Source organism: Entelurus aequoreus, linkage group LG13 (genome assembly GCF_033978785.1).
Source record: "Entelurus aequoreus isolate RoL-2023_Sb linkage group LG13, RoL_Eaeq_v1.1, whole genome shotgun sequence".
Lineage (NCBI taxonomy): Eukaryota > Metazoa > Chordata > Actinopteri > Syngnathiformes > Syngnathidae > Entelurus > Entelurus aequoreus.
The window spans coordinates 9,130,823-9,148,009 of NC_084743.1; the positions used below are offsets into that span (position 1 = coordinate 9,130,823).

A 17,187-nucleotide genomic window follows, 5' to 3' on the forward strand; every position below is an offset into this window, starting at 1 on the left:
TTCTGGATCATCATTTGTCCCAAAGTAGTCTTTGTTGTCTCTCCATGATTAGTAGTCTTGTTGTTGTTGAAGTCTGAAATCAATACTTAAAATTATCAAAATATGTAAATATAACATGTTATTATGAATGTTACGAGATACTACATATATACTTACAGTGTGTACACAAAACATTGATGGCGGTTTTTAAGAGCGCTTTATAGGCGGAATAGGGCGGCTTCCTTTAGCTCCATTGTCAACTGACTTTTGCTAACGTTTATTTACGTTTTAGAATGCATCGAAAATTAAAAACACGGGTGTTTTTGTCTTACATAAGGATTGTGAATTATAGGCAACATTCCCCCCAAAAAGTGCAGCTCCCCTTTAAGTTGAAGTGGAGTAATAATTCATTAATTTAAGATGACGATGCGGACACGTTTCTTACTGGATAGTTTCTACTGTTGGAGACTTTGTATGTGTAAGTAATATGTAACTATAATGATTTGATACTTGTTTATATTGACAAATGCCACCTTTTCTTGTTTAATGATTATTACCTATGCCTAGCTTGTGTGCTATTGTGTGCTTAGCTGTTGTGTAGCTGCTAGCTCCTAAAGCCTAGCACGTTTACCCTTTCGTAAGTTGACTTTAGTAAAATAGAAGACATTGCATGCTCATTGGAGGACATTTAGTTGTTTTTTGTCGATATTGGACTGATATCTGATATCAATATGGGATCGGTACACCCCTATTTTGGGGTACGAGTCAACAAACGGACAGTCAAAATAATCTGAAACCGGAACTACAGTAAATCAAGTTTGAGCATTTAGGTCTAACTGTAGCCTGACTGACTTTGTCCTCTCAGGTCTGAAGGTGTGGCGCACAAACCCCGGCTCCGTGTTTGACTACGATCCCGCCGAGGACAACATCCAGTCTCGCAGTCTGCACCTGATGTCAGGTCAGTGGTGGCGCTCCTTCCTAAAGAACGCTGGTGACACCAGGGCCTCATGGAACTGCAGTGGCGTGGATTCCCCACTACAAATAGACCTGGGTCCCAAAGACCCTTGGCATGTCGGGGTAGTGGGCGTGACCAGGTGGGGGTGGGGGGTATGACTCTAGCAAGATATTCCAGATGCTGACTCGCCCAGAGAGCGCCACAGAACATTTCCCAGAATGAATAATAAGTGTCGGTAAGTTTGAACACTTTAACGTAAGAGGATGCGATTATGTGACCATTGTTTACGCTGCTCGGTAACGTTGCCATGTCCTACTCGTTAGCGCTTGTATTTCCTGCGAATGTGTCGGGTATTTCACACGAGTACGACAAGTAAGGTTATCCACTTTGGACCGATCGTTACAATCGCGAGCCAGCTAACGTTAGGCTAAAATACCGACGACGGGCTTGTGAAAGCATTGACGTCACGTACCTCGGAAAGATTCGCACCCGACAACAGTCCGTGTGGTTCTTCGTTAACTCCTGGACCGAGGCATGATGAATGAGAAAATCGTCGACTCCATTGCTGCCCGGTTATTTCTCACGGTGGGACGTAACTACGTAGTCGCTTCCGTGCCCGAATGTAAACTATGCAGGGACCTAGCAAGTGGTGTCCCAGTTCCTAGGGAAGATTACAAAGCCATAACCCTTGTGGCTTCATTTCCAGGGTGGAGCGGTAGGTGAATAGGGGGAACATTTGACTCAATTTATTAATAGAACACAGGAGAGCTACTTGCGGTAGCAGCCGTAAATGTGACATCATGCCTGTGTGCCGCAACCACCCGCTGTTGCTGTCCGTCTGGTATGGTTAGGGGTCCCAGGAACACGTTTTGACAGCAAAATGATAGCCTAGACCCGGACTATTCAACATTTCCAGAAAGCTAAGGACCGGACTTCCTCTCCCTTCACTATTAGTACCAAAGAACCGGCATCCTCTACAGTAGACATTTGATTTTGGTCCATTTATTTTGTCAGTTACAGGAGCACTCTGCGGTTTTTAATAACCTTAGTCAAAGGTGATCTCTATGACAGCACTCGAGTTTAAAAAAAAATCACAAGTTTTTAGATCTGAACCAGTCGAATAGCCCAAATGATGAAAAAGAGAGGGGTCCTAAGATGGAACCTTGAGGCACACCACGAGTATAAGTCAAGAATTTGAACAAAAGACTGACTGCATGTGAAGTACACTAGCTACAGCAAGACCTTAGTTACAAAAACCACATTGCGTCAAGAAACTGTCAATGCCAAGAAGGTGAGGACTTAAAGAGGAGCCTTGGGGAACTCCTCGGTTAGGTCAATCACAAGTTTAGACCCCAGTGTTCTTTGTTTGAATGTCAACGCAAGGATCTTTGAAGGTTTTTACACAGGTCCAAGTTCCCCTGTACGACAAGAGCGCTCTAGTCTTTTTAGGAATTTGACCTGAACTCGGTGGCCGGTATGGTGTCATTTCTGGGCCAGATTTGGCCCCCCGGCCACTAGTTGAATAGCACTGTCTAGAGTACTGAATATATGTCCTGGTAAAGCCCGAATGACCACCTCTGTGTGTGTGGCCAAAGTGTCCACAGCCTGTAGAACTGTACGTACGTCCAGCATGAAGTTGGCGTCAGACTTGATACATCTAATCTTTGCCGTGAAAGACCAGGTCTTCGTGCGCACACAAGCTTGTTACATGAGGGCCCTGGTCTGCTTGAAGGTTTTTCTTGTTAAGACAAACTAGCCTGGTCCACCTTTGGACCACTAAAGTTGAGAGTGTCATGTCTTGCTAAGGAACTAGGAGTCAAGTCTAGAGGATTCTCACTTAAACGTGAACGTTTTTGTCCTTTCCATGTTCCCGCTGACGTCATGGTGACAGTGCACGCACAACGCCGCAGCAAGGACCACTCCCGCTCCACCAGCGGCCTGAGCGGCACGGCGGACGAGAAATCTGAGCTGTCCCAGGACTACTACGTGTCCACCCAGGGCCACCGCTTGTCCACCCAGGACCAGGGAGTCTCCACCCAGGGCTACCGCGTGTCCGCCCAGGACCACAGCGTGGCCACCCAGGACCACGGAGTGTCCACCCAGGGCTACCGCTTGTCCACTCAGGACCACGCAGTGTCCACCCAGGACCTTGGAGTGTCCACCCAGGGCCTTGGATTGTCCATCCAGGGCCTTGGAGTGTCCACCCAGGGCTACCGCTTGTCCACCCAGGACCACGGAGTGTCCACCCAGGGCTACCGCTTGTCCACCCAGGACCACGGAGTGTCCAGCCAGGGCTACCGCATGTCCACCCAGGATCTTGGAGTGTCCACCAAGGACCTTGGAGTGTCCACCCAGGGCTACTGCATTTCCACCCAGGGCCAGCGCGTGTCCACCCAGGACCAGCACGTGTCTACCCATGACCACCACGTGGCCACCCATGACCACCACGTGTCCAGCAACGGACTCATAACTTGCTCTATGGGTAAAGGCCGCGGGTCTGGCAGGTAGAACCGAGACAACTTGTTGGGTTTTTCACGTACGACTTCCTCTGTCTGCAGGTTACCTGCACCCTAAGACTGTGGAGCTGCAGCAGAGGTCCTCTTCTGTGGCCACGCAGCAGACCACCGTGTCCTCCATCCCCTCACACCCCTCTACCACCGGGGTTAGTAACACACACTCTTCTACCTTCGGGGTTTAGTAACACACACCTCTCTACCTCCGGGGTTAGTAACATACACCCCTCCACCTCCAGGGTTAGTAACACACACACCCCTCCACCTCCGGGGTTAGTAACACACACACACTCCTCCACCTCCGGGGTTAGTAACACACACACCCCTCCACCTCCGGGGTTAGTAACACACACCTCTCTACCTCCGGGGTTAGTAACATAAACCCCTCCACCTCCGGGGTTAGTAATATACACCCCTCCACCTCCGGGGTTAGTAACACACACACCCCTTCACCTCCGGGGTAAGTAACACACACCCCTCCACCTCCGGAGTTAGTACTTCACATCAAATATTACACTTTGAAATGTTTTTTGGGGAAAATATTGCATAAGTTGTGTGTTTGCCATAAAAAACAAGGTTTTCTTTGACAAAAAGGGCATAAAACATCTAAATAAAATAAAATTACTTTTATATCAAATTAATGTAGTGATTAAAGTGTTGAAAAAAATAATAATATAAGACAGACTTTTAACATTTGAAACTTGAGTGTAGAAATAAAATCTATGTTCTATTGGCTTTGGAATAAAAAAATATTAAAGGAACCCAGGACCGGACTTTTAACTTGAAACTACTTCCGGACTTCCTCCCCAGAAAACGGTGCGCGCCATGTACGACTACCTGGCGGCGGACCGCGACGAGGTGTCCTTCAAGGACGGCGACGTCATCCTCAACGTGCAGTCCATCGACGAGGGCTGGATGTACGGCACCGTGCAGCGCACCGGCAAGACCGGCATGCTGCCCGCCAACTACGTGGAAGTCGCTTGAACGCCGCCACGCCCGCTGGGATCGATGCAATGTGTGTGTGTCCGTGTGTGTGGGTGTGTGTGAGTGTGTGTGTCTCAAGTCTGATCCTTCTAGTCCTCCGACATGAACGACTCCAACTTGACTCTTTCACCGACTCCTTCGTGGAGAAGACGACTAAATGTGCCATGGACTAAGTTGGAAACCTCACCGCTCTTGACGAGTCGGAGGAGAAAAAACTGGAGAGCGTCTCCCACTATGTAGTCCACTAGCTTGTTTGGGTTTTTGATGGCGAGGGGACGTCCTTCAGCCCGTAGCGAATAAAGCCAAGCTCCTGCAGTACTCGGCCTCCATCTTGTCTTCTTCACCTTTGACCTTGGCATCAGGGCCACACACACGGGAAAACAGATTTGGTGCCAACCTGGGTAAACATACAACTATGGTAATGGTGCATCATTCTCCCTCAAGCAGGAAGTCATCGCTAGCTGACAACCGCTGCGCTAATGGCTAGCTGGAAACTGGCACGCTAATCACCGGCTGAGAACTGGTGCACTAATCACTAGCGGGGCTCACTGGGAGAGCGCGGCGAAGGTTGGCGTGGCAGGGAGTCGCTTGGAGAGCACGGTGGGTGGCGCGCCTGGAGAGTGCGGCGGGAGGTTGCCTGGAGAGAGCAGCGGGTGGCGCGGTTGGAGAGCGCGGCGGGAGGTTGCCTGGAGAGAGCAGAGGGTGGCGCGCCTGGAGAGCGCAGCGAGTGGCGCGGTTGGAGAGCGTGGCAGGAAGTCGCCCGGAGAGCGCGGCTGGAGAGTGCGGTGGAGGGTGCCTGGAAAGCGCGATGGGTCGCGCCTGGAGAGCGCGGTGGTGGGTCGGCGCGGGAAGGGGTCGCTTGGACAGCACAACGGTGAGCACCTGGAGAGCGCGGCAGGGGGCACGGCGGTGGACGCCTGTACAGCGCAGCGTTGAGTCGCCGCAGCGGTGGGCACCTGTAGAGCGCGGCGTTGGGTTGGCGCGGCAGGGGATCACTTGGAGAGCACGGCTGCGGCAACCTGGAGAGCGCGGCAGGAGGCGCAGCGGGGGTCGCTTGGAAGGCGCAGCGTGGGCCGCCTAGAGAGCGCGGTAAGTCGCCTGGAGAGCGCTCTGCGTCGCGCCTGGAGAGCGCAGCGGTGGGTCGGTGCGGCAGGGGGTTGCTTGGAGAGCACAAAGGCGGGCACCTGGAGAGCGCAGCAGGGGGCACGGCGGTGGGCGCCTGTAGAGCGTGGCATAAGGTCGGTGCGGCAGGGGATCGCCTGGAGAGCGCGGCAGGAGGCGCAGCGGGGGACGCTTGGAAGGCGCGGCGTGGGCCGCATGGAAAGCGCAGTGGCTCGCGCCTGGAGAGCACGGTAAGTCGCCTGGAGAGCGCACTGCGTCGCGCCTGTAGAGCGCAGCGGTGGGTTGTCGCGGCAGGGGGTCGCTTGGAGAGCACAACGGCGGGCACCTGGAGAGCGCGGCAGGGGGCACGGCGGTGGGTGCCTGTAGAGCGCGGCGTTGGGTCGGCGCGGCGGTGGGCACCTGTAGAGCGCGGCATTGTGTCGGCGCGGCAGGGGATCGCTTGGAGAGCACGGTTGTGGGAACTTGGAGAGCGCGGCAGGAGGTGCAGCGGGGGTCGCTTGGAAGGCGCGGCGGGGGGCGCCTGGAAAGCGCAGTGGCTCGCGCCTGGAGAGCGCGGTAAGTCGCCTGGAGAGCGCACCGCGTCGCGCCTGAAGAGCGTGGCGTGCCTGGAAAATGCGGCAAGGAGCGCTCGGAGAGCGCGGTGGGCGGCGCGCCTGGAGAGAGCGGCGTTGGGTGGGCACAGTGGCGGTCGCTTGGAGAGCGCAGGGTTCAGGCGCGGCGAGGGGGGGCCTGGAGCGTGCGGTGGTGGGTTGCTTGGAGAGCGCGGTAAGTCGCCTCTAGAGCACTGTGTCGCGCCTGGAGAGCCAGGCATCTAGAAAAGCGCGGCAGGTGTGTAGCCTGGAGAGCGTGGTAAGTCACCTGGTTTGTGCCTGGAGATTGCAGATGGTGGCGCCTGGAAGGCAAGCGCCTAAAGAGCGTTGTCTCCCTCCAGTCATTAACATGACTACATTAAACTGACATGACGTCCATAAGAAGTAAAAATGCATCAGATTGGTTAAGTTTCGCAATTTTGCCAAGCAAGAAAATATTTTATTTAAAAATAGACTTCCAGTGTTGCTACTAAAGTTACTTTCTTGGCTCACAGTCTTGTGGTCTGTCTTCTACTGCCTTGGGATGAAGAGTGAACGTGTACAGGTGTGTGTGCAGGTGTGTGTGCAGGTGATCACTGGTTAGAAAAGGACATTTAAAGAGATGACTGCTAAAAATGTTGAGTGAATACTTTGATTGGCGGTTCTTGCGCACGAATCAGCGGTGGCGTTGCTGCAGCGTGAGAAGCCCCGCCCTCTGCTGGTACTGCTTCTGCTTGGCCTCAGCGATGCGGACCGCCAGATCGCCCGGCTTCTCCAGGAAGTTAACCAGCGTCTGCTCGGTCAGCAGCGAGGCAAAGATCTGAGCAAAGCTGACGGTCCATTCGCTCTCCTCGGACTTGCTGTCCGGCCAGTTATCCGGACAGTCTCCGCCTCCCGACCTTGGTGCTCTGCCACGGTGGTCTGCCTCACCGATCTGCAGGACCAAACTGGTGACCGTGGCGATGGCCTGGAAGAGCTCGTTCTCCTCCGGGTCACCGTGGAACATGCTGTACAGAGTCTTGCAGAACTGGATGAACTCTTTCTGTGGACACAGGGGAGATACACTCTATATACATATATATATATACGTATGTACACATATACACACATATATATATATACACATATATGCCACCTGTTGGCTCTACCTGGTTCATGAGCGGCAGCGGCTTCTCCACATCTTTCTCCTTGGCCACCACCAAGTCCTGCAGCATCTGCTTCAGCTGCTCCTGGTAGTCCTTCACCTTCTGTCCATCGCCAAGTCCTTCAGCAGGACACCACCCGTCAGTTGGTAGCAACACGCCAATTAGCCTACTGTACCTGACACACACCTGAGGCCACCTTCACGTACAAAGGTCTGCTGGTGGACACACCCGGCATCAGAGACGACAAGTCCTCGCTTGCAGTCAGGGCTTGGAGACACAAGGGCGGGTTCAGGCCTAGGTCTAGATTCAGGTCACGGTCTAGGTCTAGGTTCAAGCCACCAACCTGGAGGTAAGTGGAGGCGGTAGAGCAGCTTGATCCTCTCGTTCAGCTCGCCGCAGTACAAAGTGTCTGAGGGCCGACATCATTTACAGTATTCAGGATTATTTAGGCCTTTTTATTGAATTACTTTGGCAATATAAATAAACATTGATTGATTGAATTGTAGGAGTGACTTTTGAAGTGTGTATTACATTTTTGACATCACCAACTTTTACATTCACAAAACTCCAAAAAAAACCTCTGTATGAAATGTATTACTGCAATAATACACTAATATTACCTAGCAGTACTACATTGAAATGTATTACTGCAATAATACACTAATAATACCCAGCAGTACTGCATTGAAATATTTCAAGAGAACCCATGATGAGATATAAGAGAACCCATGATGAGATAAAGGAGAACCCAATGAGATATAAGAGAACCCATGATGAGATGTAAGAAAACCCATGATGAGATATGAGAACCCATGATGAGATATAATAGAACCCATGATGAGATATGAGAACCCATGATGAGATGTAAGAAAACCCATGATGAGATATGAGAACCCATGATGAGATATAATAGAACCCATGATGAGATATGAGAACCCATGATGAGATGTAAGAAAACCCATGATGAGATATGAGAACCCATGATGAGATATAATAGAACCCATGATGAGATATGAGAACCCATGATGAGATATAGGAGATCCTGATGATGAGATATAAGAGAGCCCACGATGAGATATAAGAAAACCCTTGATGAGATGTAAGTTAACCCATGAGGAGATGTAAGAGAACCCATGATGAGATATAAGAGAACCCATGATGAGATGTAAGAGAACCCATGATGAGATGTAAGAAAACCCATGATGAGATACAGGAGAACCCATGATGAGATATGAGAAGCCATGATGAGATATGAGAACCCATGATGAGATATAGGAGAACCCAATGATGAGATATAAAAGAACCCGATGATGAGATATAAGAGAACCCATGATGAGATATAAGAGAACCCATGAGATATAGGAGAACCCATGGTGAGATAAGAGAACCCATGATGAGGTATAAGAGAACCCATGATGAGGTATAAGAGAACCCACGATGAGATGTAAGAGAACCCATGATGAGATGTAAGAGAACCCATGATGAGATAAGAGAACCCAATGATGAGATATAAGAGAACCCATGGTGAGATATGAGAAGCCATGATGAGATATAGGAGAACCCGATGATGAGATATAAGAGAACCCGATGATGAGATGTAAGAGAACCCATGATGAGATGTAAGAGAACCCATGATGAGATGTAAGAGAACCCATGAGATATAGGAGAACCCAATGATGAGATATAAGAGAACCCATGATGAGGTATAAGAGAACCCACGATGAGATGTAAGAGAACCCACGAAGAGATGTAAGAGAACCCATGATGAGGTATAAGAGAACCCACGATGAGATGTAAGAGAACCCATGATGATATATAAGAGAACCCATGGTGAGATATGAGAAGCCATGATGAGATATGAGAACCCATGATGAGATATAGGAGAACCCGATGATGAGATATAAGAGAACCTGATGATGAGATATAAGAGAACCCATGATGAGATGTAAGAGAACCCATGATGAGATATAAGAGAACCCATGAGATATAGGAGAACCCAATGATGAGATATAAGAGAACCCATGAGATAAGAGAACCCATGATGAGGTATAAGAGAACCCACAATGAGATGTAAGAGAACCCATGATGAGATGTAAGAGAACCCATGATGAGATATAAGAGAACCCATGATGAGATGTAAGAGAACCCATGATGAGATGTAAGAGAACCCATGATGAGATATAAGAGAACCCATGATGAGATGTAAGAGAAGCAATGATGAGATGTAAGAGAAGCCAATGATGAGATGTAAGAGAAGCCATGATGAGATGTAAGAGAAGCCATGATGAGATATAAGAGAAGCCAAGATGAGATATAAGAGAAGACATTAAAGGGACCCACCCAGCCAGGCAGCAAAGTCCCTGAAGGTGACCAGACAGTCCTGGTCCTGGTCCAGCAGCGTGAAGGTGCGGTCGGCCAGCGTGTCGGCGTGACGGTTCGATTCCCCGGTCCACGGCGCCAGCAGCCCGTACAGACTCTTGAACTGCGGGCGGTCCAGTCGGTACTGGCGCTCCAAGTAGGACACGCCACGGCTCCATGACGCCGCCTGTGCCGCCGCCGCCATGCTGGTGTCGCCCCAGTACAGGCTGATGAAATGTTCCGTCTGAGGGACGTTAGGTTAGCCGTCATCTTGGAAACACCAGCCAACGTCACGCTTACCTTAAAGAGATCGTAAATGTCCGCCAGCGTGTCTGCGCACATGCACACTTCCGACGCCACCAATCGTAACTATAACAACACAAAACATCACGTATGACAACAACACAAATCATCACTTATGACGACAACAACACACAATATCACTTATGACGACAACAACACACAATATCACTTATGACAACAATATCACTTATGACGACAACAACACAAAATATCACTTATGACAACAATATCACTTATGACGACAACAACACACAAAATATCACTTATGATGACAACAAAACAAAATGTAATTTATGAAGACAACTACACACAATAACACTTATGACAACAACACAAAATATCACTTATGATGACAACAACACAAAATATCACTTATAACGACAACAACACACAATGTATCACTTATGACGACGACAACACACAATATCACTTATGACGACAACAACACACAATATCACTTATAATGACAACACAAAATATCACTTATGATGACAACAACACACAATGTATCACTTATGACGACGACAACGCATAATATCACTTATGACGACAACAACACAAAATATCACTTATGACGACAACAACACACAATGTATCACTTACGACGACGACGACAACGCACAATATCACTTATGACGACGACAACACACAATATCACTTATGACAACAACAACACAAAACATCACTTATGACGACAACAACACACAATATCACTAATGACGACAACAACACAAAATATCACTTATAACGACAGCAACACACAATATCACTTATGACGACAACAACACAAAATATCACTTATGACAACAATATCACTTATGACGACAACAACACACAAAATATCACTTATGATGACAACAAAACAAAATGTCATTTATGAAGACAACTACACACAATATCACTTATAATGACAACAACACAAAATATCACTTATGATGACAACACAAAATATCACTTATGACGAGAACAACACACAATGTATCACTTATGACGACGACAACACACAATGTATCACTTATGACGACGACAACACACAATATCACTTATGACGACAACAACACACAATATCACTTATGACGACAACAACACACAATGTATCACATATGACGACGACAACACACAATATCACTAATGACGACGACAACACACAATATCACTTATGACAACAACAACACAAAATATCACTTATGATGACAACAACACACAATATCACTTATGACGACAACAACACACAATGTATCACTTATGACGACAACAACACACAATGTATCACTTATGACGACAACAACACACAATGTATCACTTATGACGACGACAACACACAATATCACTAATGACGACGACAACACACAATATCACTTATGACAACAACAACACAAAATATCACTTATAACGACAACAACACACTATATCACTTATGACGACAACAACACAAAATATCACTTATGACGACAACAACACAAAATATCACTTATGACAACAATATCACTTATGACGACATCAACACATAAAATGTCACTTATGATGACAACAAAACAAAATGTCATTTATGAAGACAACTACACACAATATCACTTAAGATGACAACAACACAAAATATCACTTATGATGACAACAACACAAAACATCACTTATGACGACAACAACACACAATATCACTAATGATGACAACAACACAAAATATCACTTATAACGACAGCAACACACAATATCACTTATGACGACAACAACACAAAATATCACTTATGACAACAATATCACTTATGATGACAACAACACACAAAATATCACTTATGATGACAACAAAACAAAATGTCATTTATGAAGACAACTACACACAATATCACTTATGATGACAACAACACAAAATATCACTTATGACGAGAACAACACACAATGTATCACTTATGACGACGACAACACACAATGTATCACTTATGACGACGACAACACACAATATCACTTATGACGACAACAACACACAATATCACTTATGACGACAACAACACACAATGTATCACATATGACGACGACAACACACAATATCACTAATGACGACAACACACAATATCACTTATGATGACAACAACACAAAATATCACTTATGACGACAACAACACACAACGTATCACTTATGACGACGACAACACACAATATCACTTATGACGACAACAACACACAATGTATCACTTATGACGACAACAACACACAATGTATCACTTATGACGACGACAACACACTATCACTAATGACGACGACAACACACAATATCACTTATGACAACAACAACACAAAATATCACTTATAACGACAACAACACACAATATCACTTATGACGACAACAACACAAAATATCACTTATGACGACAACAACACAAAATATCACTTATGACAACAATATCACTTATGACGACATCAACACATAAAATGTCACTTATGATGACAACAAAACAAAATGTCATTTATGAAGACAACTACACACAATATCACTTATGATGACAACAACACAAAATATCACTTATGATGACAACAACACACAATGTATCACTTATGACGACGACAACACACAATATCACTTATGACAACAACACAAAATATCACTTATGACGACAACAACACACAATATATCACTTATGACAACAACACACAATATCACTTATGACGACGACAACACACAATATCACTTATGACAAAAATAACACACAATATCACTTATGACGACGACAACACAAAATATCATTTATGACGACAATACCACAAAATATCACTTATGACGACAACACACAACATCACTTATGACTACAATAACACACAACATATCACTCATAAATACAACACAATATATCACTCAAATACAACAACACACAAGATATCACTCATAAACAACAACGACACACAACATGTCACTCAAAGAAGAAGACGACAACAAATCACTCATAAACACAACAGTGACACACAACAAATCACTCATAAACACAACAAAAACGACACAACAAATCACTCATAAACACAACAGTGACACACAACAAATCAGTCATAAACACAACAACAACAACAACACACAAGATATCAGTCCTAGGAGAAGAAGAAGGACTTCCTCACCGTGTTCTCCTTGGTGGTGTCCTCGTGGGCCTGCAGGACTTGAATCCTGTGGTGGCATCGCAGTCTCTCGATCTTCCTTACGGTCAAGTCTCCAAACCTCTGACACACAAAAAGACACAACATCCACATTTGAAGCGCTACCATTAACGTCTTTGTTGGAAAGCTCACACACCAGCTGCGGCTGTAGGCAACCTCCTTCTACTATTAGCTGCGGCTGTAGGCAACCTCCTTCTACTATTAGCTGCGGCTGTAGGCAACCTCCTTCTACTATTAGCTGCGGCTGTAGGCAACCTCCTTCTACTATTAGCTGCGGCTGTAGGCAACCTCCTTCTACTATTAGCTGCGGCTGTAGGCAACCTCCTTCTACTATTAGCTGCGGCTGTAGGCAACCTCCTTCTACTATTAGCTGCGGCTGTAGGCAACCTCCTACTATTAGCTGCGGCTGTAGGCAACCTCCTTCTACTATTAGCTGCGGCTGTAGGCAACCTCCTTCTACTATTAGCTGCGGCTGTAGGCAACCTCCTTCTACTATTAGCTGCGGCTGTAGGCAACCTCCTTCTACTATTAGCTGCGGCTGTAGGCAACCTCCTTCTACTATTAGCTGCGGCTGTAGGCAACCTCCTACTATTAGCTGCGGCTGTAGGCAACCTCCTTCTACTATTAGCTGTGGCTGTAGGCAACCTCCTTCCACTATTAGCTGCGGCTGTAGGCAACCTCCTTCTACTATTAGCTGCGGCTGTAGGCAACCTCCTTCTACTATTAGCTGCGGCTGTAGGCAACCTCCTTCTACTATTAGCTGCGGCTGTAGGCAACCTCCTTCTACTATTAGCTGTGGCTGTAGGCAACCTCCTTCCACTATTAGCTGCGGCTGTATGCAACCTCCTTCTACTATTAGCTGCGGCTGTAGGCAACCTCCTTCTACTATTAGCTGCGGCTGTAGGCAACCTCCTTCCACTATTAGCTGCGGCTGTAGGCAACCTCCTTCTACTATTAGCTGCGGCTATAGGCAACCTCCTTCTACTATTAGCTGCGGCTGTAGGCAACCTCCTTCTACTATTAGCTGCGGCTGTAGGCAACCTCCTTCTACTATTAGCTGCGGCTGTAGGCAACCTCCTTCTACTATTAGCTGCGGCTGTAGGCAACCCCTTCTACTATATAGTCTACCCCAGGGCAGCTGTGGCTACGAAAGTAGCTTACCACCACCAGGTGTGAATGAATGATGGGTTTTTAACATGTAAAGTGACTTTGGGTACTTAGAAAAGCGCTATATAAATCCCAGGTATTATTAGCTACGGCTGTAGGCAACCTCCTTCTACTATTAGCTGCGGCTGTAGGCAACCTCCTTCTACTATTAGCTGCGGCTGTAGGCAACCTCCTTCTACTATTAGCTACGGCTGTAGGCAACCTCCTTCTACTATTAGCTACGGCTGTAGGCAACCTCCTTCTACTATTAGCTACGGCTGTAGGCAACCTCCTTCTACTATTAGCTGCGGCTGTAGGCAACCCCTTCCACTATTAGCTGCGGCTGTAGGCAACCTCCTTCTACTATTAGCTGCGGCTGTAGGCAACCTCCTTCTACTACTAGCTGCGGCTGTAGGCAACCTCCTTCTACTACTAGCTGCGGCTGTAGGCAACCTCCTTCTACTACTAGCTGCGGCTGTAGGCAACCTTCTACTATTAGCTGCGGCTGTAGGCAACCTCCTTCTACTATTAGCTGCGGCTGTAGGCAACCTCCTCTATAGGCAACCTCCTTCTACTATTAGCTGCGGCTGTAGGCAACCTCCTTCTACTATTAGCTGCGGCTGTAGGCAACCTCCTTCCACTATTAGCTGCGGCTGTAGGCAACCTCCTTCTACTATTAGCTGCGGCTGTAGGCAACCTCCTTCTACTATTAGCTGCGGCTGTAGGCAACCTCCTTCTACTATTAGCTGCGGCTGTAGGCAACCTCCTTCTACTTTTAGCTGCGGCTGTAGGCAACCTCCTACTATTAGCTGCGGCTGTAGGCAACCTCCTTCTACTATTAGCTGCGGCTGTAGGCAACCTCCTTCCACTATTAGCTGCGGCTGTAGGCAACCTCCTTCTACTATTAGCTGCGGCTGTAGGCAACCTCCTTCTACTATTAGCTGCGGCTGTAGGCAACCTCCTTCTACTATTAGCTGCGGCTGTAGGCAACCTCCTTCTACTTTTAGCTGCGGCTGTAGGCAACCTCCTACTATTAGCTGCGGCTGTAGGCAACCTCCTTCTACTTTTAGCTGCGGCTGTAGGCAACCTCCTACTATTAGCTGCGGCTGTAGGCAACCTCCTTCTACTATTAGCTGCGGCTGTAGGCAGCGGACTCACTTGGAGGGCGTCGTTGATGAGCCGAGTCACGTGGACTTGGTCCGCGGGAGGTTGAGAGGATGAATCCTCACGGCCGACGTGCTCCAGAAAACTGCAAGGCGGCAAAAGCAAAGGTTGAGACCCCCTGAAGGTGGACTGTGAGGGTCTCCTGTGCGCCAACACACCCGGTGAGGACCATGAGGGCGTGTCCGTCGTCACCGCTGCCACACAGCAGCTCGCAGGTGGCCTCCAGCACGGCCAGGCCCAGCTGGAAGATGGCCTTGATGCCGTGGAAGAAGAAGCAGTCCACCACGCAGACGGCGCTGTGGAATGGCATGACGCTGACGAAGATGGTGAGGAACCAGGACAGCGAGACCGAGGACAGCGTGGACAGGTCGGGGAAGTGCTCGGCCAGCTCAGGAAGGCGCTCGCGGATCAGCTGCTCGAACACCGACTGATCCACTTGGGCTCCTGCGTTGTCGTACATTCATTTATTTGTGGCGGGTTGTTGCGCCCTACAAAGTGTGTACACTGTAAGTAGTGGGCTGTTAACACACCATCTGTTTGATTGTGACATTCATCTTAGCTGTAGTTTTCATTAACACATTGTTCAACTCGCCATGTAAACCCGCTAATGCTAATAGTAGCCTGTCTATGGTAAACCCAATGTAAATTAGCATCACGCTAACGCATTTTGAAAGACTTTCCTACCAAGCATACTTGCTTTGTTGGTGTTAAAACTAGCAACATCCCGTGCAACAAAAGGTACGGCAATATGGCAGCGTTGAATTTGACATGAATGGACGCACGGTAGCGCAGACGGAATTTGGTCGGTGCCTTTAAAAGTATGGAATTGTGTACCCACCCCTAGGTGAGGCGTGGAAGCGTGCAGTCCAGCCAAAGGGAATGACAACCTCCTCAGACCAGCTCAAGTACTTGGGGGAAAAACCCAGTTTTTCCAACGTATTCAATTTTAGACGATTTCTCTTAGTTATTATTTCTCCGGCTGTAGAAAAGAGACGCTCACAGGCGATGTGCCCTCCAATTGTTCATGGGTGTGAGCCAACACAAAAACTCCCTGAGCATTCAGTGGCGCACATGTGAGCAACATCACCAGCAGCACACCCGTCTCAAACCAATCTTTTATAATAACACTCAAATGAGAAGAGTCATTTTCATGAGATTATTTTCTAATACCGTATTTCCTTGAATAGCCGCAGGGGCGCTAATTAATTTAAAACCTCCTGTCACCCCGGCGCTTACCAGAAGCCTGCGGGATGGCCAAGCATGCGCTAATTATTTTAAAACCTCTTCTAACTCCGGAGCTTACCTTATTACGAAAAGCACATTTGATTAAAAAAAAGCGTTATTATTGTCTTACCTTTAAGTAGAAATGAGTCCATGCCAGCTTCTTTTGAAGAAAAGCATCGATATAGAAGTCTTCCTTATCTTTCTTCAGTTTTAAAAGTCTCTCTGTCTCGATGGAGATCTTCCTTTTAAGTATTACCTCCTGTTTCGATTGAAAGTCCAGTTCAGAAAATTGTTTTATTTTAGATATGTAATTCTCCAGGTTAAAAGTCCAAGCAAACAATGGCTGCACACTCTTGCTGCCGGTTGTCTTCTTCTGCAGCACCGGTCCTCTGCAGTACCAGCAGTCGCAAGAAGGATCACTAGCGCCCTCTACCACCAGGAGGCGGGAGTCATTTAATGACTCATATTTGACCCGGCGGAAGTGCCAAGCATGCGCTAATTATTTTGCGAAACGAGTTTGACCCGGCTGTAATTCGAGGCATGCGAATACCATATTCCCGGCGCCAATTCAAGGAAATACGGTATTA

The 17,187-nt window shown here is 47.5% G+C and overlaps 2 protein-coding genes across 2 annotated transcripts in view; one reads left to right on the plus strand and one right to left on the minus strand.

Annotated features, from left to right (window-relative positions):
- neb (nebulin) overlaps positions 1-4,749 on the plus strand; it is a 105,308-nt gene extending 100,559 nt beyond the window's left edge. The window contains exons 138-141 of the mRNA XM_062068381.1: positions 845-937; positions 2,826-3,416; positions 3,493-3,596; positions 4,258-4,749. Of these exons, the coding sequence (XP_061924365.1) occupies positions 845-937; positions 2,826-3,416; positions 3,493-3,596; positions 4,258-4,431 (962 nt within the window). The 3' untranslated portion in view covers positions 4,432-4,749. The remainder of the gene's footprint in view (positions 1-844; positions 938-2,825; positions 3,417-3,492; positions 3,597-4,257) is intronic.
- A 1,808-nt stretch (positions 4,750-6,557) lies between these two features.
- LOC133663150 (TBC1 domain family member 8) overlaps positions 6,558-17,187 on the minus strand; it is a 43,605-nt gene continuing 32,975 nt past the window's right edge. The window contains exons 13-21 of the mRNA XM_062067401.1: positions 15,535-15,820; positions 15,371-15,461; positions 13,031-13,129; positions 9,926-9,994; positions 9,608-9,869; positions 7,611-7,676; positions 7,454-7,534; positions 7,271-7,386; positions 6,558-7,164 (exon numbers count right to left, since the gene is read on the minus strand). Of these exons, the coding sequence (XP_061923385.1) occupies positions 6,799-7,164; positions 7,271-7,386; positions 7,454-7,534; positions 7,611-7,676; positions 9,608-9,869; positions 9,926-9,994; positions 13,031-13,129; positions 15,371-15,461; positions 15,535-15,820 (1,436 nt within the window). The 3' untranslated portion in view covers positions 6,558-6,798. The remainder of the gene's footprint in view (positions 7,165-7,270; positions 7,387-7,453; positions 7,535-7,610; positions 7,677-9,607; positions 9,870-9,925; positions 9,995-13,030; positions 13,130-15,370; positions 15,462-15,534; positions 15,821-17,187) is intronic.